Below are 25,765 nucleotides of genomic sequence, written 5' to 3' on the forward strand. Positions count from 1 at the left end.
ACATGCCAGATACTGTTCTAGGGACCAGGAACTGGGTGCTGGACAAGCCAGACCAGGCTCCTGCTTTCCTCAAGCTAAAACAAGGGCAGGGGAAGGCAGCTGAAGAACTGGAAAGACACCGGACTGAATGTTGACTATTTACTAACCATATGATGGTATGTCATTCATTTAACAGTACTTCTGCCTCAGTTTCCTTAGCTGTGAAAACAGAGGAAACAAAGCGCATACCTACACACACTTTTGAAGAACCCTTAGCAGTACAGTATAACTTTATTCAAATATCTGCAGTGCTGTCTTTGTGTGTGTGTGTGTGTGTGTGGATCTTGTTTTCTTTATTTGATCTCCTGTGCCACTTCTTTTTTTTTTCTTAATTGGAGTATAGTTGCTTTATAATACTGTGTTAGTTTATACTGTACAGCAAAGTGAATCAGCTATACATATACATATATCCCCTCTTTTTTGGAGTTCCTTCTCATTTAGGTCACCACAGAGCACTGAGTAGAGTTCCCTGTGCTATACAGTAGGTTCTCATTAGTTATCTATTTTATACATAGTATCGATAGTGTATATATGTCAATCCCAACCTCCCAATTAATCCCACCCCCCCTGCAGTGCTGTCTTATGGAAGAATCAGAAGGGTTCTATAGAGCTCCAGAAAAAGAGAGAGGATCATGATAGCTGGGAGTGATAGGGACATGAGTTGATCTTGGTTGGAGAAAAATTTTTAAATACTTGGCTCTTTACAGAAAGAAATTTATCCATATCCAAAATACAGAGTAGTTGTAAAGCCTAGAAACACATATTATTTTAACTTGACACAATGAACTCCTTGATTACTTCTGCAGCAAACTGAAAGCTAAGGTTTATCAGAGCCACAAATTATCTGAGGCAATGCAAATAAGGACAACCCACTGAACATATCATGTCATACAGTGGTTCTCAACTGGGGGCAATTTTGTTCCCCAGGGAATATCTGAAAAATGTCTATAGACATTTTTGTTTTTCATGACTGGCTGGGGGGCAAGAGATGCTACTGGTGTCTAGTCGGTAGACGCTAAAGATGCTGTTAAACATCCCACAATGCACAGGACAGTCCCCTACAACAAAGAATTAACCATGCCAAAATGTCAGTAGTGCCAAAGTTGGGAAACCCTGATGTAAAGTGTCTCTAAACCATTCATTATGTATATTTGACTGTTTCCAGACTTTATGGGCACTGTAGTTGGCTCTTCATTAGAAGTTTTCAAGCAAAACCTACAAGACTGGAACCTCTGTGTCTGTTTAGCTCATCATGCTTCCCTGGCATTAACAATGTGCTTGGCGGCTAGTGCAAATTCGATACTTCCTTTATTTGTTGTCAGACTGTTCACTCACCAGGCTTAAGAGGGGTAAGATTCACCTTAAGGATCATCCAAATTGAAGCATTTTCTTATCCTAAAAAATTATTTCATAGTAGATTTGATGATTATTTTCCCTGATAAGAGTATCAGGCAGAGCTTGGATGGGAGGGGAGTTTGGGGGAGAATGGATACATGTATATGTATGGCTGAGTTGCTTTGTTGTACACCTGAAACTATCACAACATTGTCAATCAGCTATACTCCCATATAAAACAAAAAGTTAAAAAAATAAAAAAGTATCAGCCAGGAAGCTGTCCCTTGGCCATTATGTACAAATACACATACATATAAAATTTCACAGACTTCCCTGGTGGCACAGTGGTTAAGAATCTGCCTGCCAATGCAGGGGACACAGGTTCGAGCCCTGGCCCGGGAAGATCCCACATGCCGTGGAGCAACTAAGCCCATGCACCACAACTACTGAGCCTGAGTTCTAGAGCCCGCAAACCACAACTACTGAGCCCACATGCCACAACTACTGAAGCCTGCGCGCCTAGAGCCCAGGCTGTGCAACAAGAGAAACCACTGCAACGAGAAGCACACTCACTGCAACGAAGAGTAGCCCCCGCTCACCGCAACTAGAGAAAGGCCGTGCACAGCAACGAAGACCCAACACAGCCAAAAATAAATAAATTAATTAATTAATTAATTTTTAAAAAAAAGAATCCGCCTGTCAATGCAGGGGACACGGATTCAATCTCTGGTCCAGGAAGATCTCACATGCCACGGAGCAACTAAGCCCACGAGCCACAACTACTGAGCCCACATGCCTAGAGCCCATGCTCCACAACAGGAGAAGCCACCGCAAAGAGAAGCCCGCACACCACAATGAAGAGTAGCTCCCACTTGCCACAACTAGAGAAAGCCTGCGCGCAGCAACGAAGACCCAATGCAGCCATAAATAAATAGATTTATTAAAAAACAAAATGCCTTAAAAAAAAACTTCACACACATGTATGCATATAAATACACGGATATAAACAGCTTAAGAAAGATTTTTGAAAACTATATATATACTGATACTTTCAGAGAATAATTAGAAATAAAAACTAAATTCTTATCACAGGTGTCCTGGGACCAAAGTAAGTCTAGTTATGGCTTTTATGAAATACTTATCATAAATAGTGTGTATAGTATGTAGCTCCTAGAATCAGCTAATAACTAGGGCTAAGAAGTAAAATAACTTCTAAATGCAGGGAACATTTTCAGACTACCAATAAAGTTTTGTTTTTGTTCAAAAAAATAATTTAGCTTCATTTTCTTTCATTTTTCTTAGAGACAGCTGGTAAACTAGATACTGAAGTCAAGTTGGAAATGAATATCAACTTTCCACCAATTCCTGTTACTGGTGGCCATTAATTTTCTACTGAAAGAGGCAGAAAACTTAAAACAAAAGTCAAAGCTCTGGGACTTCCCTGGTGGCGCAGTGGTTAAGAATCCACCTGCCAATGCAGGGGACACGGGTTCGAGCCCTGGTACGGGAAGATCCCACATGCCGCAGAGCAACTAAGCCCATGCACCACAACTACTCTGAGTCTGCACTCTAGAGCCTGCAAGCCACAACTACTGAGCCCACAAGCCACAACTACTGAGCCCACCTGCCACAACTACTGAAGCCCGCGCACCTAGAGCCCATACTCTGCAACAAGAGAAGCCACCGCAATGAGAAGCCCGCGCACCACAACAAAGAGTAGTCCCCGCTCTCCACAACTAGAGAAAGCCCGTGCGCAGCAACGAAGACCCAACACAGCCAATCAATCAATCAATAAATAAAATAAAATAAAATAAAAAAAAAAGTAAAAAAATAGTAAAAGTAAAAAAAAAAATAAAAAAAAGTTCTAACTTCCCAGAGGATATTTGGAATGAATAAATAGGTCAATAAATAATTTTTAAACAGTTTAAGTCATTTTCTAAAACTTTTTAAAAATGAATGTCAAGTTAATAACATTTACGTAGCTATTATTTATGTTTATCTCCAATTAATTTATACTTGGATTGAAATTTTCATTTTTTTTTAAAATTAAGTACTTGGCATTACAAAAACTAAAGATAACTTTGCATTTTATTTACTAAAACATGACTGCCATGCTCTTTTGGCTATAATTTTTGGGGGTAAATAATCCCAAAATATATGGTGTAGCAAACTTCTCTATTTGAACATCAAAGATAAACAATCCTCAGAAACAATGGCTGACAACTGGATCAGAGTGAACTAGAACTGTATAAAACCAAAATATTTTACTGACTGAGGGAACTTGGAAAAAGAGATGTATGCCAGGAAGAAAGCTGTTTAAATTATCTTTTAAGTGTGAAGTGGCTAATTTACTATTAAAACCAATAGGTGACAACATGCCACATTTTCATGTGAAATGACATGATATGACTATAATGGTAACTATACACAGAAAAGTCAAAGAAACCAAGGACTTTTCTGAGGTAGTTACAATGGTCATACATACAGCCACAGAAGCCCACTGCCATGCAAAACAGTGACTGGTTGGCATCTGATCATGTGAGCGACAGCAGCCAAAAAGAATAGAAAATAAGAAGCAGGGCTTCCCTGGTGGCGCAGTGGTTGAGAATCTGCCTGCCAATGCAGGGGACACGGGTTCGAGCCCTGGTCTGGGAAGATCCCACATGCCGCGGAGCAACTGGGCCCGTGAGCCACAACTACTGAGCCTGCACATCTGGAGCCTGTTCGCAACAAGAGAGGCCGCGACAGTGAGAGGCCCGCGCACCACGATGAAGAGTGGCCCCCGCTCGCCACAACTAGAGAAAGCCCTCGCACAGAAATGAAGACCCAACACAGCAAAAATAAATAAATAAATAAATTTATAAAGTTCCTACCAAAATTCTTAAAAAGAAAGAAAATAAGAAGCAGAAGACAAAGCACTACCAATCAATGTCAAGAGTTGCCATGTATAATACTCCTGCTATACAAGAATACCAAGAAATGACTTCTACCATCTTCTAATTGTCTTTTTAAATTGGTTCTATATGAGTTTCCAAATTAAGAGTATTAATCTGTGAGAATGCTTATTTGAAAATATCTACTTTTATTAAGTTTAAACAGAGTCAAACTTTAATATCAAAGTGCCTATCATTTTAAATGTTCAAAGCATGTTTAATGAAATATGAAATATCATTTTGAATATAAACTTTAAATTTTATTTGTAATTTCCTGTGTGTAATATTCAGCATCCAATGGGCAAAACTGTGCATTAGTAGGAACATTCACTCTAACCCAGGAGTCAGCTTCCCTTACTCACCCCCAAAAGATGAGGAGCTAATCAAAATATTTTGATTCATAAGGAAAAATTAAAGGAAAAAGAAACTAAGAAAAGAAAGAAAAAGTGACATTCATTAAGATTTTAACAGCATTTTGTTAGAAAATATCTCTAAGAAAAGTAAGTTAAACTCACTGAAATAGTGGAAAACATACATCATTAACTAGTATTGCAACAATATTGCAGTATTCAACATACCACAATACTTACTGAAAAGAAAGGTCTCATTTGATTTTCTAGAAAAATCAAAACAGCAAGAATGGGATAAAGACACTGAAAACGCAATTGCAAGAAGGTGGAATTCAAAATTCATGTTTAATCTTACCGGTGCCATTCGTATCGCTGGGTGCGCTCCACAACCCTGGATTGCTTTATGAAGTGTTTCACCAAACATATTTCGAAGTTCAACTGAGTGACAATATACGGCATCAATCTTAGGCCACCAATCCAATGCAGACTGGAGAAAAACAGAGACCATAAGAAAGGAAAAGTCCAAATTTGCATGAGTTATATGCTCTGGTGATCACTGTAGTTTTATGGTTTATCACTTTGTGAGAAACTTCCTAAGACCATGCAAACACACACTATGATTTCCAAAGTCTTCAAGTAATGTCTTTAATTCAAACACCAAACCATACATCTATTTTAAAATATCATAATGAACATGAAACAAATCGCTCACTACATAAGCATGAGCATTTGAGACTGTCTTTTCTCACTGATAATCTAGTGAATCTGAAAAACAAAGTTTTTAGAGAGCTAATTCTGTAGGCAATCTTTTTCTTTTTTATAAGTTTAATGTTTTACACGTTTCAGAAACATATGCATATATAGTATATATTTTCCCAAGGCAAGAATGCTATTATCAGTTTTAAAAGAGATTAGTGGTTCAACACAGTGTTGAAGGAATATGTGATAAACCATTACTTATATGCCTACAGACAAACAACAATGATAATTACAACATGAAATTAGTAAATGAGATAAAGCTATTAGTAAACCTATAATCTTAAATTGATATGCAGTGATGGCACAATACATGAGAAGACTAATGATCACCACAAAGACAAAATGATCATAGCTAAATATTTTTTAGAAGTAATTATTTTATGTAAATATTTTTCTACAGTTTAATAACCTGTTTATTTAGCTTTGATTCTAGTTTTTAGTGCCTATTTTTTTTTAATTTATTTATTTATTTAGTTTTGGCTGTGTTGGGTCTTCGTTTCTGTGCGAGGGCTTTCTCTAGTTGTGGCAAGCGGGGGCCAATCTTCATCGCGGTGCGCGGGCCTCTCACTATCACAGCCTCTCTTGTTGTGGAGCACAGGCTCCAGACGCGCAGGCTCAGTAGTTGTGGCTCACAGGCCTAGTTGCTCTGCGGCATGTGGGATCTTCCCAGACCAGGGCTCGAACCCGTGTCCCCTGCATTGGCAGGCAGATTCTCAACCACTGCGCCACCAGGGAAGCCCTTTAGTGCCTATTTTATTTGAAAGTGTATCTTTTACTTTTACTTTTAAATGAATTAATTACTATATTATGAAAAATGACAATTATGAAAATCACTAAAACTATTAAGTTTGTCTATCAGTGAATACAAAAATGACTGGATGAATTTTCACTACATATAGAGAGCATGCAAGGAATAGGATGACTTAAAATACAGGCTTCCAATTTATAATACTCCTGCTATAAGAAATACCTGAAAGAACAATTTGAAACACTAGATAAGGGGATGTGATAGCTTCACATCTTATTCCCAAGTTCCTTCTAAGTTGAAACTAAGCTAATTAAATTCTCAACATTTAATTTTTTTAGCCATAACTCTCAGAATATTTAGAGTAGCATCAGGTTATATTACCTAAACCCCAGATTTTGGATTACAAACTCTATTTACTGGATAGTATACTATAAAACCAATTTATAAAATACAATCAATACTGAACTCCATTTATGAAAAAACTCCTAAGTTATGAGGGAAGAAATACTTTTATTTGGATAGTATGATTGTTTCTATTTTTCTCTCAAACTCTTACTTTATTTACTTCCCAACAAACGATCAAGTTTTATTAGTTTCATTATATAATGAATTCCTTAAATGTTAGTCAATTTGGTCACCTGACTTGCACAGAGCAATCAATACACCTTGATTTCCATATATCTACTAATTTATACAGCTTGTGTTAATCAGCTTAAAGTAACAAAGACTGAATAATCACAAAATGCTTTGAGACAAGGGTCTTCCTCACTCTACTGACCCTATAATATCTTGTCAGAAACTGCTGAACTAAAGACATATGCATCCCATGTTAACATCCTATCCAAACTACTATGTCATTTTGATAGCTGTTGGAATTGTATCATGGTACCAGGTATACCCTATTAAATAACTTGATTTTAACTTAAGATTTAGTTATTTTCAAAATTTCTATTTTTCATAATATATAAAATCATTCATTTTAAAGTAAAATTTAAAGATACACTTTCAAATAAAATAGGCACTAAAACCTAGACATCATGTAGTTGGTAAAAATTTTAGTGTTTCAAGCAGTTATTAAATGTGTCCTTTCTGAAACTAGTCAATTAAGGTAGACTTATTCTTTCTTGTCCTTGAAAATTCTAAGTTCATTGCCAAACAAACGGCAATACTTTCATAATATAAGCAAACCATGTGGCAATTCTTCAAGATTATTTCAATAAATTTCACATGCCTTGGAAATAATTTCTTCAACCAAACCCTCTCAATAGAATGAGATCATCTCATTCTCAATATGTGAACTATCCATAAGTAAACTACAGTAAACTGCCATAAGGAAAAAACAATACTGAGTACTATACCAGCTATAGCATGTTCCACTGATGGGAGAGATATTTGGTTCATATATGTATATATTATTTCTTTAATTGCCCAATTATAACAACATATCTAATCTAACCTAAAGGAAGCGTATAAAGATTAAGCACATAACACAGATCTTTTAACTACAGTTCATCTCTTATGGCATTCCGTAATAAAAAAGGTGATGGTACTACACGTACCATTTTAGAAACTGATGAAAGCTTAAATTATAATCAAATTCAAATAGTGACTGGATTTTCAGATTTCTTAAGAAGAAACAGTGGACTCTTTTAGACCTAAACACAGTACTTATGAACTGAATATGAGTATGTTTCACGAAAGCAAAACAAAACTGCAAACATCATTACTGCTTCTACATACACCCCCAAAACCACATCAGTAAAACATTTATCTAATTTGAGAATGTGGTAATTTTAAAAAAATCTGTGAGCTGGCTGAAAAAGCAAGGAAGAAGAAAACTTATGAGGTGTATTGAACCAAGAATCATTTAAAAGGAAATCTTATATTACAAATAAATTTAAGATTAGGAGTCCAAATATCTAAGAAAAATTTTATGTGACTTCAAGACAGAATATTTCCATAATATCTGCATTAAGTGAGATTCTATAATAGTCAATTCCATAAATTTGCATATTTACTTTATACATAGTCCCTTTCAATCAGAAATTACTTCAGATTCAATATCTCTTAGCCTCAAACCAAAGGAAAGAAAAACCCTAACAAGAAACAATTTATCAAACAATCTATTATAATAAAGTATCATTATCTAAGGTCCAACTATAAAAGATATTTTATAGACTCAAATTTATGTTCCTTTTCAAGCTAGTCATTAAAAGGTTACTAACACTTAATATTTTAAAAGTTAGTCAATACAGGTTTTTCTTTATAAAAATAGATTTCGTATTTATGTGGCCTCTGATACAGACACACTCCACCTTCACACATGCAGTACTCATTAGAGTACAGAAGGATGCACAACCACTTCACCATATACATTGAGGCATGCATGAAGTACCACTCCAGGCATGCTTTAAACCCACAAAGGAGCAGCTCAGCCACTTACAGCAGTGCCAAGTCCATGCTTGAAAGTGCTCTATATATTCAATTGTAGACAAAAATATTTCACAATTAAAGTAACTAGCCACAGAGTATCAAAAAAGTATACACTTGGGTTTATTAAATACAAGCTTTAAGCATTTATGTAAACCATCCACTCTAATAAATAGAATGTTTTTAGTATTATAAACCAAAGGAGAAAAAAGTAATAATATTTTATTTCTGAATTACACATAAACATGAAGGGTAAAAATCATTGCTTTTTTAAACTAATGGCCTTGAAAGTAAACCTTAAGGGTACAGTGTCTTAGCTCATTACACTGGCAAAAGCAAAATAAAAATTTTTCTAAGTTTTTAATACAAACATACCTTATCTGCAGTATCAGATTCATTAAACTTTACCTTTTGCAAGAAACTGTAGTTAATGTTACTTCTACCTATAACTGATCCTCAACTGAGAGAGGAATCATTCCCTCAGGCATTTTTAGTTATTCATAGTGTCTGGGGGCAGAGATGGGAGAGGAGGGAAGTGGCACAAATGGTATTTAATGAAATGAGGACCAAGGATGCTAAATGTCCTACAATGCACAAGGCAGTCCTGCATTGTAAAGATTGTCCTGACCAAAAATGTTACTAGCACCCCACTGAGAAAAACCAAATGTGTCACTACATAGCTTTATTAATAGTTATTATTCCTCTGCAGGAATGGATAAAAGAAAATGTGGTAGAATTTGATATAGTTCAATACATCCAAGGCAAATGAAGGTGAGAAGGATATTTTTAACTCACTAGAGACACTCCTTTAAAATGAAATTTGATTATAAAGAGGACAAATATACCTAAGTTATCAATGATTAAAGTCCTTTTTAAGGGAGGAAAACAGGAAAAAGTTGAACAATTTACACTTACGTGTGAATATCTAAAAATGGATAAAAGTGGAGCTATGGTAAATAACACTTGAAAACCTTCAAAATATGATCAGAAGAACAGAATTTTTTAAATCCATGGTCCAAATCTAATACGGTTACTATCTTTCTACTTGATGCACGCACATCAGAGTCGAAGGTTTCACAAGTACCTTTTAATGAGTTTGCTTATTTTGTCTGATATGCTTTTATATCATGTAAACACCTCTAAGTGTTCATGTTTCATTTGTTTAAGGAAGACTAAAAAGTGCAATCAAATATGGTCCCACCATTTTTTAAATATACATAATGGGCTACAACATAAATACTGCTACTTTTAACTTAAACAGTAAGGTGACAAGTCAGAATGTATCAAATGCTGGGAAAGGGCTAAGAGTATTAAAATAATATGTGAAGAGCTCTGGGATGAAAATGTTAAATTATATTTTCAGTGGCACTGTTCTCAAGGGCTTCTGATCCAAATATCTTTTAAGTTTAATCTTTCCAAAGGATCCTATTAACTCCACCTTCCTCAATAAGGGCCCTGAGGTCAAGATTAAATATGAAAAATACAATTGTATATCAGTTATTAGATAGAATCATGTGTGAGAAATCTTCCTATATCATACATCTAAATTCAAAATCTTTTGTAAACCAAAAACGTCTTTCTTAAAAAGAAATAAAAAAGGAGTAAAGAAAAAAAAAATTTTAAGTAATTTAGCAATACCTTTTGGACTTACATTGGTGATGATTCGATGGAGTGAATTTACCAGCACATAGTGAAATGTAGAAGGGGAATTCTGAGCCAGGCAGATCTAAAGAGGAAAGAAAAAAAGTGATTATTACTTCTATGAGAAAAATATATAGTAATATATATGAGGACAAAAGGAACAACAAAAAGAAAGTTTTTTTAAAAATAGAATAGATCTTTAAGGTCTTGAAATTAACATATAATAACGAGCAATACTGATAAAGGTGTAATCTATTCATTTTTCTACTCTTTTCACATTTAAAAGGATCAACGGCATCAGTAAACACAACTGGATCAAAACCAATGCTCTCACCTTAAAGTGTTGGTTGTTGTGAGGGCTTATACGAAAGCAAGAAACAAGGCAGTCAATCATTAGATCCACATCTGCAGGCTGACTGCCTCTTGAGAATGGTTTACTTGGATTAAAAAGCAGGTTCTATGAAAATCCCAATAGAAAACAAAAGTCTTTAAACAGTCATGCAGTATTTTTTCTACTAGTATTTAATAATAACACATCATCCACACAGATGGCAGTAACATTTAGTTCCCAGACAAAACACAAAGCACTAATATTGTGGTTCATCAGTCTGACAAAATTCTTACTATACCATATATGGTTCCTTTCAGGCCCGAATTTCTACATTATTTTAAACCCAAGTCTGAATATTTATGCTAATTTAAGAAAACGGATTCATTCTGTGTTTTCTTCATATTCTAAGCCACTTTATGTAGCCGGGGGAACAGTAACAAAAGCAGGTCCTAAGAACTTAATAAAAGAAGACTCAGAACTTATGTGTTGCAATGATCTTTGACAGTGATCTAGTATACTATTTATACTACAAGTTTATTCTTCATTTAACGTTTTTTAAGTTTGTATAAGAGAAACAATAAGCATGTTACCTTAAGATCAACCACCATGGACTGAACTAGTAAGAAGATGACAGAGTTATCTTCCCAATTGATGTAAGTACTTGCTTTACACAGTTTGACACAGGCGACTGCAGCGCTTTCAGTCAGCTGCCTGCTTCCTCCGTGGCCGGCAAGTGCTTTTCGTAGACTGTCCAGAAACAACTTCTACAAAATTCAAATACAGCAATTAGATAATATGTGAAGTTTCTTAGATTTCAGACTTACTTAATAAAGTAGCAAATTAGTCTCTAAAAATTATACTCTAGAAATATATAATTGATATATTGATATTTGTGGTTTTAAATTTCATAATTTAAGTAGCTGTCATCATTTAAATGTTTGTTGAATCCAAAAAAAGGAACCTGTTCTTCCCTTTCTTTGTTGAATTATTAAAGGAACATGAGAAACCATCCTTCCCGAACAATGTAGTTGACTTCCCAACCCTGAATTTAGCTGATCAAATTCTCTTTTTTATATTATCTTTAATTTCTAAATATTATACTTCCTTGGTTACTGTCTATCTCAAATTGTTCCATCTTTATCTAAAACTCCAGGCTATAGTCAAGCTTCAGCCTTCTAACTAAGGATATATCTAAGGCTGTTCTATTGTTCTAAATTCCATTCCTCATAGAAAGTTATGCATTCTTGTGATCTCAAGCCCTCTCTACAGCTCATTAACAAATTTCTCCCTTTGGCCTTACTCCTAACTGAAAATAATACATCTATACTTACACACATTCTCAAATATAACATGCCAAAAGCTAAACTCACGCAACAACAGCAGAATATACATTCTTCTCAAACACACAAGCAACAATTTCCAGGATGGACCATATGTTAGGCCACAAGTCTTAATAAATTTAAAGAGATTAAAATAATATATATAATATTTCTGATCACAATGAAATGAAACTAGAAATTAACAACAGAAGGAAAACTGGAAAATTCACAAATGCGTAAAAATTAAACAACACCCTTGGTCAAAGAAAAAAATCACAAAGAAAATTAGAAAATATCTTGAGACAAATCAAAGTAAAAATACAACATACTAAAAATTAAAGAAAACAGTGCTAAGTGGAAAACTTATAGCTGGAAACTCTTACATTAAAAAAGAAGAAAGTTCTCAAATCAATATGAAATAGAGAATAGAAAAACAGGGGAAAAATGAACAAAATCAGAAGTTGGTTCTTTGCAAAGGTCAAGAAATTTACAAACCTTTAGCTAGATTAAGAAAAAAAGAAGACTCAAATTACTAAAGATCAGAATTGAAAATGCAGACATTACTGTTTTTACAGAAATAAAGATTATTACACTATGAAAAATTATACACCAACAAACAGGATAATCCAGACAAATGGGCAAATTCCTAGAAACACACAATCTACCAATACTGACTCATTAAGAAACAGAAAATCTAAATAGACCTATAACTAGCAAGGAGATGAAATCAGTAATAAAAAACCTCCCTAAAAAGAAAAAGTCCAGGATCAGACAGCTTCACTGGTGAACACTCTATCAGGTATTTAAAGAAGAATTAACACCAGTCCTTCTCAAACACTTCCAGAAAATTAAAGGAGAAGGAACACTTCCTAACTCATCCCATGAGGTTAGCAATACTCTAATATGAAGGCCAGGCAAAAACAATGCAAGAAAACTATGGACGAATTTCCCTTAAGAATATCTAAGAAAGAATCCTCAACATGAATTAGCAAACCAAATCCAGCAGTATAGTAAAAGGATTATATACCATGAACAAGTAGGATTTATTCCTAGAGGACATGAATGGTTCAACAACAAAATCAATCAACGTAATACATCACATAAATAAAATGAAGGGAAAAAAATCATCACCATTGATGCAGAAAAAGCATTTGGCAAAATTCAACACCCTCCCATGACAGAAACACTGAATAAGCTTCCTCAACATGATAAAAGCTATATATGAACAACCCATAGCTAACATCATACTTAATGGTGAACAACTGAAAGCTATTGGTCTAATATTAGGAACAAGATATGGACGCCTGTTTTTGCCACTTCTATTAAACATACTAGTGGAAGTTTTACGCAGAACAATTAGAAAAAGAAAAGGAAATGAGAAAAGAAAAAGAAATAAAAGTCATCCAAACTGGAAAGGAAGAAGTTATCTCTGTTCTCAGATGACATGATCTATATGTAGAAAACCTTGAAGATAACACACAAACACACAAAAAGCCTGTTAGAGCTAATAAACAAATTCAGCAAAGTTGCAGGATACAAAATCAACACACAAAAGTCTACTGCATTTCTATACACCAGCAATGAACAATTTAAAAAGGAAATTAAGAAAACAATTCCACTTATGAAAGCATCAAAAAGAATAAAATACTTAGGAATTAACTTAACCAAAGAGATGAAAGACTTGTACAATGAAAGCTATAAAACAGTGCTGAAAGAAATCAAAGAAGATATAAACAGAAGCACATCCCATGTTCATGGATTGGAAACTTAACACTGTTAAGATGGCAATACTATCCAAAGCACTCTACAGATTCAATGTAGTCCTTATCAAAACCCCAATAGTGTTTTTTGCAGAAATAGAAAAACCCATCCAAAAATTCATATGGTATTTCAAAGGAAGCCAAAAAGCCAAAACAATCTTGAAAAAGAAGAACAAAGTTGGAAGACTCAAACTTCCTGATTTGAAAACTTACTACAAAGCTACAGTAATCAAAACTCTGTGATACTGGTATAAAGACAGACATATAGACCACTGGAATAGAACAGAAAGTGCAGAAAGATATCCTCAAATATATGATCAAATTCAGTGGAGAAAGCACAGTTTTTTTCGACAAAGAGAGCTGGAAAAACTGGATGTCCACATGCAAAAGAATGAAGTCAGATCCTTCCCTTACTCTATATACAAGAATGAACTCAAAATGGATCAAAGATCTAAACAACTAAAGCTATAAAATCCTATAAGAGAACATACAAGACAATCTTTACAACACCGAATTTGGCAATGATTTCTTGATATGATACCAGAAAAAGCACAAGCAACAAAAAATAAACTGAACTTCATCAAAATTAAAAAACTTTTGTGTATCAAAGGACATTATTGAGAAGGTGAAATGACAATCCACAGAATGAAAGAAAATATTTGCAAATCATATATCTGAAAAAGGATTAATATCCACAATATTTAAAGAACTCCTACAACTCAACACCACCACAAAAACACTGTGAGTGTACTCAACACCACTGAACTGTACACTTAAAAACAGTTAAAAGGGTTAATTTTTTGCTACTTCACCACAACATAAATAAGTAAATAAAAGTTTAAAAGCTAAACTCATATTTCCTCTGAACCAACTCCCACTTTGGACTTCTCTTTGATCAGTCTCAAACACTATTCTGCATATCTCACCTCTAACCCTAATCTTTAGACTTTTCCTAATTGCCTAAAGAATAAAGTTTAAACCCAAACTGGCTCACAATGTCTTCCAGGTTACTCACATCTGCTCTTCATCTTCACTTCCTGTAACTGCCTGTGTGAACCTTCCACTCTCTAGCTAACTTTTCTGAACATACCTTCAAAATTTTTATATCCATTTTCTTGATTACCCTGGCTTGAACAACACTCACTTTCTCTAATCTAAATTCCTTTCTTATTTCAAGTTCAGCTAAGTTCCACACCTCTTCCATAAAACTTTCCTAACTATCCAAGCTTCATCTGAATTCTTACAGCACATACAGCCTGTATTATTATCCTAGTAAACAGGTACTCTTGATAAATAATTTTTTATCCATAAAGGAATAACAGGGACTTCCCTGGTGGCACAGTGGTTAAGAATCCACCTGCCAATGCAGGGGACACGGGTTAGATCCCTGGTCCGGGAATATCTCACATGCCGCGGAGCAACTAAGCCTGTGAGCCACAACTACTGAGCCCACATGCGCCTAGAGCCAGTGCTCCGCAACAAGAGAAGCCACCGCAATGAGAACCCCGCGCGCCGCAATGACGGGCAGCCCCCACTCGCTGCAAGTAGAGAAAGCCTGCACGCAGCAAGAAAGACCCAACACAGCCAAATATATATATTAATTAATTAATTAATTAATTATTTTTTTTAAAAGAGAAATAACTGGGAATTCTAGGGAGACAGCAGTCTTAAGCCATCCTTGACTGCCGATCTCTCCTCTAGCTCCTTTATTCCTTGGTTCCCATGTTCACCTCTTGTTCCTGGATACATAGCCATATTTCTCAGCCTCTCTTGCAGTTAAATGTGGCTATATGACTGAGTTCACCTAATGAAATGTGAATGAAAGAGATGCATGCTATTTAAGGGCCTGATCCATTAAAATCCTCAGCATGCTTTTTTTCTGTTATCTTTTTCCCTCAGGCTCGCAGAATGGAAACAACTCCCATAGAAGCCACGTATGGAAAATGGCAGTCATTGCTGGCCAAGGTCCTAAGAAACCACAAAGAGGAGGACTGTCCTGCAGAGCTACTCAGTTCGGCTGCTCAATACTATTTCATTAAGTATAATAAAGTTCTATTTAGTTGAGCTGCTATACTACCTACCCTAATACAGTAAGATAGTAATACAAATAAAAATAATAATAAAATTTAGAAACTGAAAAATAGAACTGCTTTCCATACATAGTCTGCAGTCTAGGATTGGTGTAAATGAAAGCCTGATCCGATCTGTTTAGGGTTCTATTTGTTTGTTGTTTGTTGCCTTGCTTGCTTTATAATAAAGCGCTACGTATGATTACCAAAGCCTGGAAGGAGTTCTGCCACACTGCCAAAGTCAACTGGCTACCTGTGGGAGCCCAGCCAGCTAAACCAAGCATTTCTCACAGCATACTATCTCAAGCCACCTACAGGGTACTTCTAAGAGTGGCATTAAAGATTTGCATTAAATTCTGTGTCTTACTAAAATTATACACATTCTACTCGGATGACCATGAAACACTTTTTTAAACAAATATGTACCGCAATTAAACTTTTTTAAATCACAAAAAACTAACAATTTGGAAACCATAAAACATTCCTCTAAGTCGAATATGGCATCATCAAGTAAGAGAAATTAGAAATTGGAAATCACTAAAATTGAGGAAACTTCATCTGAAAACCAAGACTGCTGCTAAAAAGTAAAATCCAAAGCCTTACAGATACTTCTACAATTATTTAAAAAATTGCAAATAGATGAACTAAACCATTACCTCAAAAAATAAATGTTAGAAAATATAAAGTCAAAATGTCAGGTTTTGGGCTTCTCTGGTGACGCAGTGGTTAAGAATCTGCCTGCCAATGCAGGGAACATGGGTTTGAGCCCTGGTCCAGGAAGATCCCACATGCCGCAGAGCAACTAAGCCCGTGTGCCACAACTACTGAAGCCCGCGCTCCTAGAGCCCATGCTCCGCAACAAGAGAAGCCACTGCAATGAGAAGCCCGCGCATCACAACAAAGAGTAGCCCCCGCTCACCACAACCAGAGAAGGCCCACGCACAGCAACGAAGACCCAATGCAGCCAAAAAAAAAAAAAAAAAAAAAAAATCCAGGTTTTAAAGACCAATAGAATAGATAAACCCTAGTAAACATGAATGAGGAAACATGAGACATATTAGAAAAGAAGAAAGAGTTATAAACATGGATATTGAGGAAAATAATTAGAAGAGAATATATAAATATTATAAATAAACATTCTGTCTATATTATAAATAAAATATGTAGATATAGATATACATAACTCCTTGTTGATGAAACTGAAAAATATATTTCCTAGCAAAGAATAAACTGTCAAAAGTAACCTTAAAAGAGACAAAACTTCCTCAAAAAATTAAAAATAGAATTTACATACAATCCAACCATACCACTTCTGTGTATATATACAAAAGAATTGAAAGCAGGGTCTCAAAGAGATATCTGTATACCCATGTTCACAGCAGTATTATTTGTAATAGCTAAAAGGTGGAAGCAACCCAAAAGTCCAGGGACAAATGAAATTGGATAAACAAAATATAGTATATATATTCAATGGACTATTACTCAGCCTTAAAGAAAGGAAATTCTGACACAGGTTACAAGGTGGATGAACGTTGAGGACATTATGCTAAGTGAAATAAGCCAGCCACAAAAAGACAAACACTCTACATTTCCACTTATATGAGGCATCTAGAGTAGTCAAATTCATTGAGACAGAAAGTAGAATGGTGGCTCTTAGGGGCTAGCGGGAGGGGAAAATGGGGAGTTATTGTTTCATAACAAAATGAACAATGGTTCTTAAACTTTAGTGTGCACCACAATCACTTAGAGGGTTTGCTAAAACAGGTTGCTAGCTGTGCCCCACCCCGAGAGCTTCTGTTTCAGCAGACCTAGAGTGGGGATCTAACAATTTGCATTTCTAACAAGTTTCCAGGTGATGCTGATGCTGCTGCTCTTAAGACCACACTCTGAGAAGCACTGAACTAGATCTTGATCTCAATCTCTCTGTCTCATAAAAATTTTAAAAAGTAGACTAGAAGGATGTATACCAACCCCTGACAGTGGCTATTCCCAGGGAAAAACGAAAGAATATGGAATTAGTGGAATCAAAGGGGACTTGAGCTTTATCTGGAATTAAAGGAGAATTTATGCAACTATTATTTGTTCAATTTTCAAAATCATATGTAAATAGAAAAAAGATAAGCAATATATCATAATGTTAATATGAGTATGGGTCATTGTTATATTCGTCGTATACTTCAAATATTTCTGCTAAAAAAGATAATATAGTCAAAAGAAATAATGGTCTGGAAAAAATATTTACAACCTACTAAAAATAATGGATTACTGCTCCTAATAAACAAAAAGTCCCATTACGCTCTACCCACCACCAGTCCCTCCCAACAGGAAACTTACACAAGCCTCTTAGATAGCCTCATCCACCAGAGGGCAGACAGCAGAAGCAAGAAGAACTACAGTCCTGCAGCCTGTGGAACAAAAACCACATTCACAGAAAGATAGACAAGATGAAAAGGCAGAGGGCTACGTACCACATGAAGGAACAAGATAAAACCCCAGAAAACAACTAAATGAAGTGGAGATAGGCAAACTTCCAGAAAAAGAATTCAAAATTATCATAGTGAAGATGATCCAGGACCTCGGAAAAAGAATGGAGGCACAGATCGAGAAGATGCAAGAAATGTTTAACAAAGACCTAGAAGAATTAAAGAACAAACAAACAGAGATGAACAATACAATAACTGAAATAAAAAATACACTAGAAGGAATCAATAGCAGAATAACTGAGGCAGAAGAACGGATAAGTGACCTGGAAGACAGAATGGTGGAATTCACTGCTGCGGAACAGAATAAAGAAAAAAGAATGAAAAGAAATGAAGATAGCCTAAGAGACCTCTGGGACAACATTAAACGCAACAACATTCGCATTATAGGGGTCCCAGAAGGAGAAGAGAGAGAGAAAGGACCCGAGAAAATATTTGAAGAGATTATAGTCAAAAACTTCCCTAACATGGCAAAGGAAATAGCCACCCAAGTCCAGGAAACACAGCGGGTCCCATACAGGATAAACCCAAGGAGAAACACACAGAGACACATAGTAATCAAATTGGCAAAAATTAAAGACAAAGAAAAAATTATTGAAAGCAGCAAGGGAAAAACGACAAATAACATACAAGGGAACTCCCATAAGGTTAACAGCTGATTTCTCAGCAGAAACTCTACAAGCCAGAAGGGAGTGGCATGACGTATTTAAAGTGATGAAAGGGAAGAACCTACAACCAAGATTACTCTACCTGGCAAGGATCTCATGCAGATTCGATGGAGAAATCAAAAGCCTGACAGACAAGCAAAAGCTAAGAGAATTCAGCACCACCAAACCAGCTCTACAACAAATGCTAAAGGAACTTCTCTAAGTGGGAAACACAAGAGAAGAAAAGGACCTACAAAAACAAACCCAAAACAACTAAGAAAATGGTCATAGGAACATACGTATCGATAATTACCTTAAACATAAATGGATTAAATGCTCCAACCAAAAGACACAGGCTTGCTCAATGGATACAAAAACAAGATCCATACATATGCTGTCTATAAGACACCCACTTCAGACCTAGGGACACATACAGACTGAAAATGAGGGGATGGAAAAAGATATTCCATGCAAATGGAAATCAAAAGAAAGCTGGAGTAGCAATACTCATATCAGCTAAAATAGACTTTAAAATAAAGAATGTTACAAGAGACAAGGAAGGACACTACATAATGATCAAGGGATCAATCCAAGAAGAAGATATAACAATTATAAATATATATGCACCCAACATAGGAGCACCTCAATACATAAGGCAACTGCTAACAGCTATAAAAGAGGAAATTGACAGTAACACAATAATAGTGGAGGACTTTAACACCTCACTTACACCAATGGACAGATCATCCAAACAGAAAATTAATAAGGAAACACAAGCTTAAATGACACAATAGACCAGATAGATTTAATTGATATTTACAGGACATTCCATCCAAAAACAGCAGATTACACTTTCTTCTCAAGTGCGCATGGAACATTCTCCAGGGTAGATCACATCTTGGGTCACAAATCAAGCCCCAGTAAATTTAAGAAAATTGAAATCATATCAAGCATCTTTTCTGACCACAACGCTATGAGATTAGAAATGAATTACAGGGAAAAAAACGTAAAAAACACAAACACATGGAGGCTAAACAATATGTTACTAAATAACCAAGAGATCACTGAAGAAATCAAAGAGGAAATCAAAAAATACCTAGAGAAAAATGACAATGAATACACGACGATCCAAAACCTATGGGATGCAGCAAAAGCAGTTCTAAGAGGGAAGTTTATAGCTATACAAGCCTACCTCAAGAAACAAGAAAAATCTCAAATAAACAATCTAACCTTACACCTAAAGGAACTAGAGAAAGAAGAACAAAACAAAACCCAAAGTTAGCAGAAGGAAAGAAATCATAAAGATCAGAGCAGAAATAAATGAAATAGAAACAAAGAAAACAATAGCAAAGATCAATAAAACTAAAAGCTGGTTCTTTGAGAAGATTAACTAAATTGATAAACTATTAGCTGGACTGACCAAGAAAAAGAGGGAGAGGACTCAAATCAATAAAATTAGAAATGAAAAAGGAGAAGTTACAACAGACACCACAGAAATACAAAGCATCCTAGGAGACTACTACAAGCAACTCTATGCCAATAAAATAGACAACCTGGAAGAAATGGACAAATTCTTAGAAAGGTATAACCTTCCAAGACTGAACCAAGAAGAAATAGAAAATATGAACAGACCAGTCACAAGTAATGAAATTGAAACTGTGATTAAAAATCTTCCAACAAACAAAAGTCCAGGACTAGATGGCTTCACAGGTGAATTCTATCAAACATTTAGAGAAGAGCTAACACCCATCCTTCTCAAACTCTTCCAAAAAATTGCAGAGGAAGGGAACACTGCCAAACTCATTCTATGAGGCCACCATCACCCTGATATCAAAACCAGACAAAGATACCACAAAAAAAGAAAATTACAGACCAATATCACTGATGAATATAGATGCAAAAATCCGCAACAAAATACTAGAAAACAGAATCCAACGACACATTAAAAGGATCATACACCATGATCAAGTGGGATTTATCCCAGGGATGCAAAGATTCTTCAATATACGCAAGAAGAAAAAGGAGAAAAACCATATGATCATCTCAATAGATGCAGAGAAAGCTTTCGACAAAATTCAACACCATTTATGACGAAAACCCTCCAGAAAGTAGGCATATAGGGAACTTACCTCAACATAATAAAGGCCATATATGACAAACCCACAGCCAACATCGTCCTCAATGGTGAAAAACTGAAACCATTTCCACTAAGATCAGGAACAAGACAAGGTTGCCCACTCTCACCACTATTATTCAACATAGCTTTGGAAGTTTTACCCACAGCAATCAGAGAAGAAAAAGAAATAAAAAAAGGAATCCAAATTGGAAAAGAAGAAGTAAAGCTGTCACTGTTTGCAGATGACATGATACTATACATAGAGAATCCTAAAGATGCTACCAGAAAACTACTGGAGCTAATCAATGAATTTGGTAAAGTAGCAGGATACAAAATTAATGCACAGAAATCTCTTGCACTCCTATACACTAATGATGAAAAATCTGAAAGTGAAACTAAGAAAACACTCCCATTTGCCACTGCAACCAAAAGAATAAAATATCTAGGAATATACCTACCTAAGGAGACAAAGACCTGTATGCAGAAAATTATAAGACACTGATGAAAGAAATTAAAGATGATACAAACAGATGGAGAGATATACCATGTTCTTGGATTGGAAGAATCAACATTGTGAAAATGACTATACTACCCAAAGCAATCTACAGATTCAATGCAATCCCTATCAAACTACCACTGGCATTTTTCACAGAACTAGAACAAAAAATTTCACAATTTGTACGGAAATGCAAAAAACCCCAAATAGCCAAAGCAATCTTGAGAAAAAAAATGGAGCTGGAGGAATCAGGCTCCCTGACTTCAGACTATACTACAAAGCTACAGTAATCAACACAGTATGGTACTGGCACAAAAACAGAAACATAGATCAATGGAACAGGATAGAAAGCTCAGAGATAAACCCACGCACATATGGTCACCTTATCTTTGATAAAGGAGGCAAGAATATACAGTGGAGAAAAGACAGCCTCTTCAATAAGTGGTGCTGGGAAAACTGGACATCTACATGTAAAAGAATGAAATTAGAACACTCCCTAACACCATACACAAAAATAAACTCAAAATGGATTAAAGACCTAAATGTAAGGCCAGACACTATCAAACTCTTAGAGGCAAACATAGGCAGAACACTCTATGACATAAATCACAGAAAGATCCTTTTTGATCCACCTCTTAGAGAAATGGAAATAAAAACAAAAATAAACAAATGGGACCTAATGAAACTTAAAAGCTTTTGCACAGCAAAGGAAACCATAAACAAGACGAAAAGACAACCCTCAGAATGGGAGAAAATATTTGCAAATGAAGCAACTGACAAAGGATTAATCGCCAAAATTTACAAGCAGCTCATGCAGCTCAGTATCAAGAAAACAAACAACCCAATCCAAAAATGGGCAGACCTAAATAGACATTTCTCCAAAGAACATACACAGATTGCTAACAAACACATGAAAGAATGCTCCACATCATTAATCATGAGAGAAATGCAAATCAAAACTACAATGAGATATCACCTCACACCGATCAGAAAGGCCATCATCAAAAAATCTAGAAACAATAAATGCTGGAGAGGGTGTGGAGAAAAGGGAACCCTCTTGCACTGTTGGTGGGAATGTAAATTGATACAGCCACTATGGAGAACAGTATGGAGGTTCCTTAAAAAACTAAAAATAGAACTACCATACGACCCAGTAATCCCACTACTGGGCATATACCCTGAGAAAACCGTAATTCAAAAAGAGTCATGTACCACAATGTTCATTGCAGCTCTATTTACAATAGCCAGGACATGGAAGCAAGCTAAGTGTCCATCAAGAGATGAATGGATAAAGAAGATGTGGCACATATATACAATAGAATATTACTCAGCCATAAAAAAAGCAAAATTGAGTTATTTGTAGTGAGGTGGATGGACCTAGAGTCTGACAGACAGAGTCAATTAAGTCAGAAAGAGAAAAACAAATACCGTATGCTAACACATATATATGGAGTCTAAAAAGCAAAAAAAAATGGTCATGAAGAACCTAGGGGCAAGACGGGAATAAAGACACAGACCTACTAGAGAATGGACTTGAGGATATGGGGAGGGGGAAGGGTAAGCTGGCACAAAGTGAGAGAGTGGCATGGACATATATACACTACGAAATGTAAGATAGATAGCTAGTGGGAAGCAGCCGCATAGCACAGGGAGATCAGCTCGGTGCTTTGTGACCACCTAGAGGGGTGGGATAGGGAGGGGGGGAGGGAGGGAGACACAAGAGGGAAGAGATGTGGGGATACATGTATATGTATAACTGATTCACTTTGTTATAAAGCAGAAACTAACACACCACTGTAAAGCAATTATATTCCAATAAAGATGTTAACAAACAAACAAACAAACAAACAAACAAAAACTATGCTTAGGGACTCCCCTGGTGGCGCAGTGGCTAAGAATCTGCCTGACAACGCAGGGAACACAGGTTCGAGCCCTGGTCCGGGAAGATCCCACATGCCGTGGAGCAACTAAGCCCGTGCACCACAACTATTGAGCCTGTGCTCTAGAGCCCGCGAGCCACAACTACTGAGCCTGCATGCCGCAACTACTGAAGACCTTGCACCTAGAGCCCATGTTCCACAACAAGAGAAGCCATCGCAATGAGAAGCCCACACACCGCAACGAAGAGTAGCTCCCACTCACCGCAACTAGAGAAAGCCCGCGTGCAGGAACGAAGACCCAACGCAGCCAAATAAATAAATTAAATAAATAAATAAATTTATAAAAAAACTATGTTTAATACTGTCCTTTCTGGTAAAAGAATGCAACTACAGGATTATTTTAAATCTTTAATCAATGAGTGTTATCACTGATATCATATTTTTCCTCCAACTAAATCTATGTCCAAGTATGTCTCTGCTAAGGACAGGAAACAAAAAAACCTACAATGATGCAACTAGAAATGGTCACCTGAAATATCATGCTTACAGAATGCTAAGCTTAAAGTAATATACACCTTGAGTAAAATAAATTGCTTCATGGGAACTCCCTGGCAGTCCAGTGGTTAGGACTTGGTGCTTTCACTGCCGGGCCTGGATTCGATCCCTGGTCAGGGAACTAAGATCCTGCAAGCCACACTGTGTGGCCAAATTAAAAAAAAACAAAAAACAAAAACTGCTTCACATCTGGACATGATGGAAACAGCTTTGCCCTCCTCACCTTATTCATGTTGTTTTCATCAACCACATCCTTGGATATATCCTGGATTATTTCTGGACACAAGATAAGGAGAATGATTTGTAATGGCCAAACTGCTGCTTTACGTTTGGTGCTTTCAGCAAAACCATCCACTAGGTCAAACAGTTTTTCTGCACACTCTATGTGAAAAATATAAATATTAAATGATATAATTAGATGAGAAGAAAATCTCTGGCATTAAATTAAAAGCTGGTGCTATCCAAAAACCCAAAGGCCACATTTTTAAAAGATAAACTTGGAAGTTCACGTAACTCAGCAAATTCTTTCAATTCAAGCAATGTTATATGGTCTATGTATTAGAAGAGGTTATATTGTCTATGTATTATAACAGCTATCTTGATCCATCTAGAAAAGTCCAAATTTTAGAATGGCCAGACTTGTATTTAGTCTCAATGTGCAGGGCCTTATGCAAAGTGTGATGTATCCAAGAAACGAAGACTGAATAGCTCCTCAAAGGGAATTACCAAAGCTCTCCAGGAGTCTATTCTCCTTCTTGCAGTTGTGTCTTGAGAATTCCAAGTGGGGAATATTCCTACTTTACACACATCTCTCTAAATACAAACTAAAGCCTCAGAGCACACACAGAAAAAAGGTGCTTCTCTAAAACAAAGAGCCATCAGTATCCAATCTACAACTCTAATTAAAGATCAGAGCTTCATTTCAAACTTCCTTATCCATTTGCTCAAAGGAAAAAGGTTGAGGCTAATTTAGAAATATAAGAAAAAAGTAATATTTCCTATTTGAAATAAGTTGAAAAGATTAAAAGTACCATAATAACAAAAATAACTTAGAAAATGATAGGTTTTTACCTCATAAGAGTTTAAAAGACAAAAACAAACAAACAAACAAACAAAACCAATCTTATCCTTACCAGCCATATCAGTCTGTGGAATCTGGTATAACTTTGTAAATTCATCTGGATAATTTTCTACCCAGTTCCAAAATGCCTACAAATAACAAAACGTATGTTTTTATGTCATATTTTCTTAATATAGTAAATAAAATAACATATGCCTCCAATTATATCACAAAATTCTAATTTCCTTCCGAAGAATATTGCAATGCAGTCTTCCTAAAAATTAATGTGAAATTATCACTCAAGTCATAACTCCTTGATTCAAAATTCTGAGGACAGCAACACTTACAACCAAAAATTAACAAAACTTTAATGTCAAAGAGGTTATTACTTACTTTTTCCAGGCTATTTATAACTGCTAACTGTGCAACTTTCTTTAGGGCTTTAAATTTAAATGCTGTTTCTGGAGGAAAAAAAAAAAGTTTTACAATTAACTCTAGTTTAATTAGTTAACACAAATACAATTCAGAGCTACTGGTAAAAATAACTTTCCTTTTATATATAAACTTTTGTTCCAGTATTATTTATAAGCAATGTAAAGGTAAAGGTAATTAGTGTAAGCCAAAACCTCACTGGTTATGTCCACTAAAGACCAAACTGAACCTTGAACTTCAAAGGTTGTTGTGAATTTTTTCCTTTGTTTTGTTTCTAATAATAACTACATTTTTAAAAAATGGATAAAATACACGGTCATTGTAGAAAATTCAAAAAATACACAGCAATCTAAGGGAAATTTAAAACATTATCTATGATTCTACC

The 25,765-nt window shown here is 35.6% G+C and overlaps 1 protein-coding gene across 4 annotated transcripts in view; it reads right to left on the reverse strand.

Annotated features, from left to right (window-relative positions):
* NF1 (neurofibromin 1) overlaps positions 1–25,765 on the reverse strand; it is a 261,374-nt gene that overhangs the window by 162,258 nt on the left and 73,351 nt on the right. For 3 of the 4 annotated variants that reach the window (XM_036837701.1, XM_036837704.1, XM_036837702.1), the window contains exons 6-12: positions 25,342–25,409; positions 25,022–25,097; positions 24,112–24,269; positions 11,157–11,330; positions 10,570–10,692; positions 10,246–10,320; positions 5,013–5,144 (exon numbers count right to left, since the gene is read on the reverse strand). In XM_036837701.1, the coding sequence (XP_036693596.1) occupies positions 5,013–5,144; positions 10,246–10,320; positions 10,570–10,692; positions 11,157–11,330; positions 24,112–24,269; positions 25,022–25,097; positions 25,342–25,409 (806 nt within the window). The remainder of the gene's footprint in view (positions 1–5,012; positions 5,145–10,245; positions 10,321–10,569; positions 10,693–11,156; positions 11,331–24,111; positions 24,270–25,021; positions 25,098–25,341; positions 25,410–25,765) is intronic. The other variant, XM_036837703.1, reaches the window with a different exon arrangement.

This window comes from Balaenoptera musculus, chromosome 20, assembly GCF_009873245.2.
Source record: "Balaenoptera musculus isolate JJ_BM4_2016_0621 chromosome 20, mBalMus1.pri.v3, whole genome shotgun sequence".
NCBI lineage: Eukaryota > Metazoa > Chordata > Mammalia > Artiodactyla > Balaenopteridae > Balaenoptera > Balaenoptera musculus.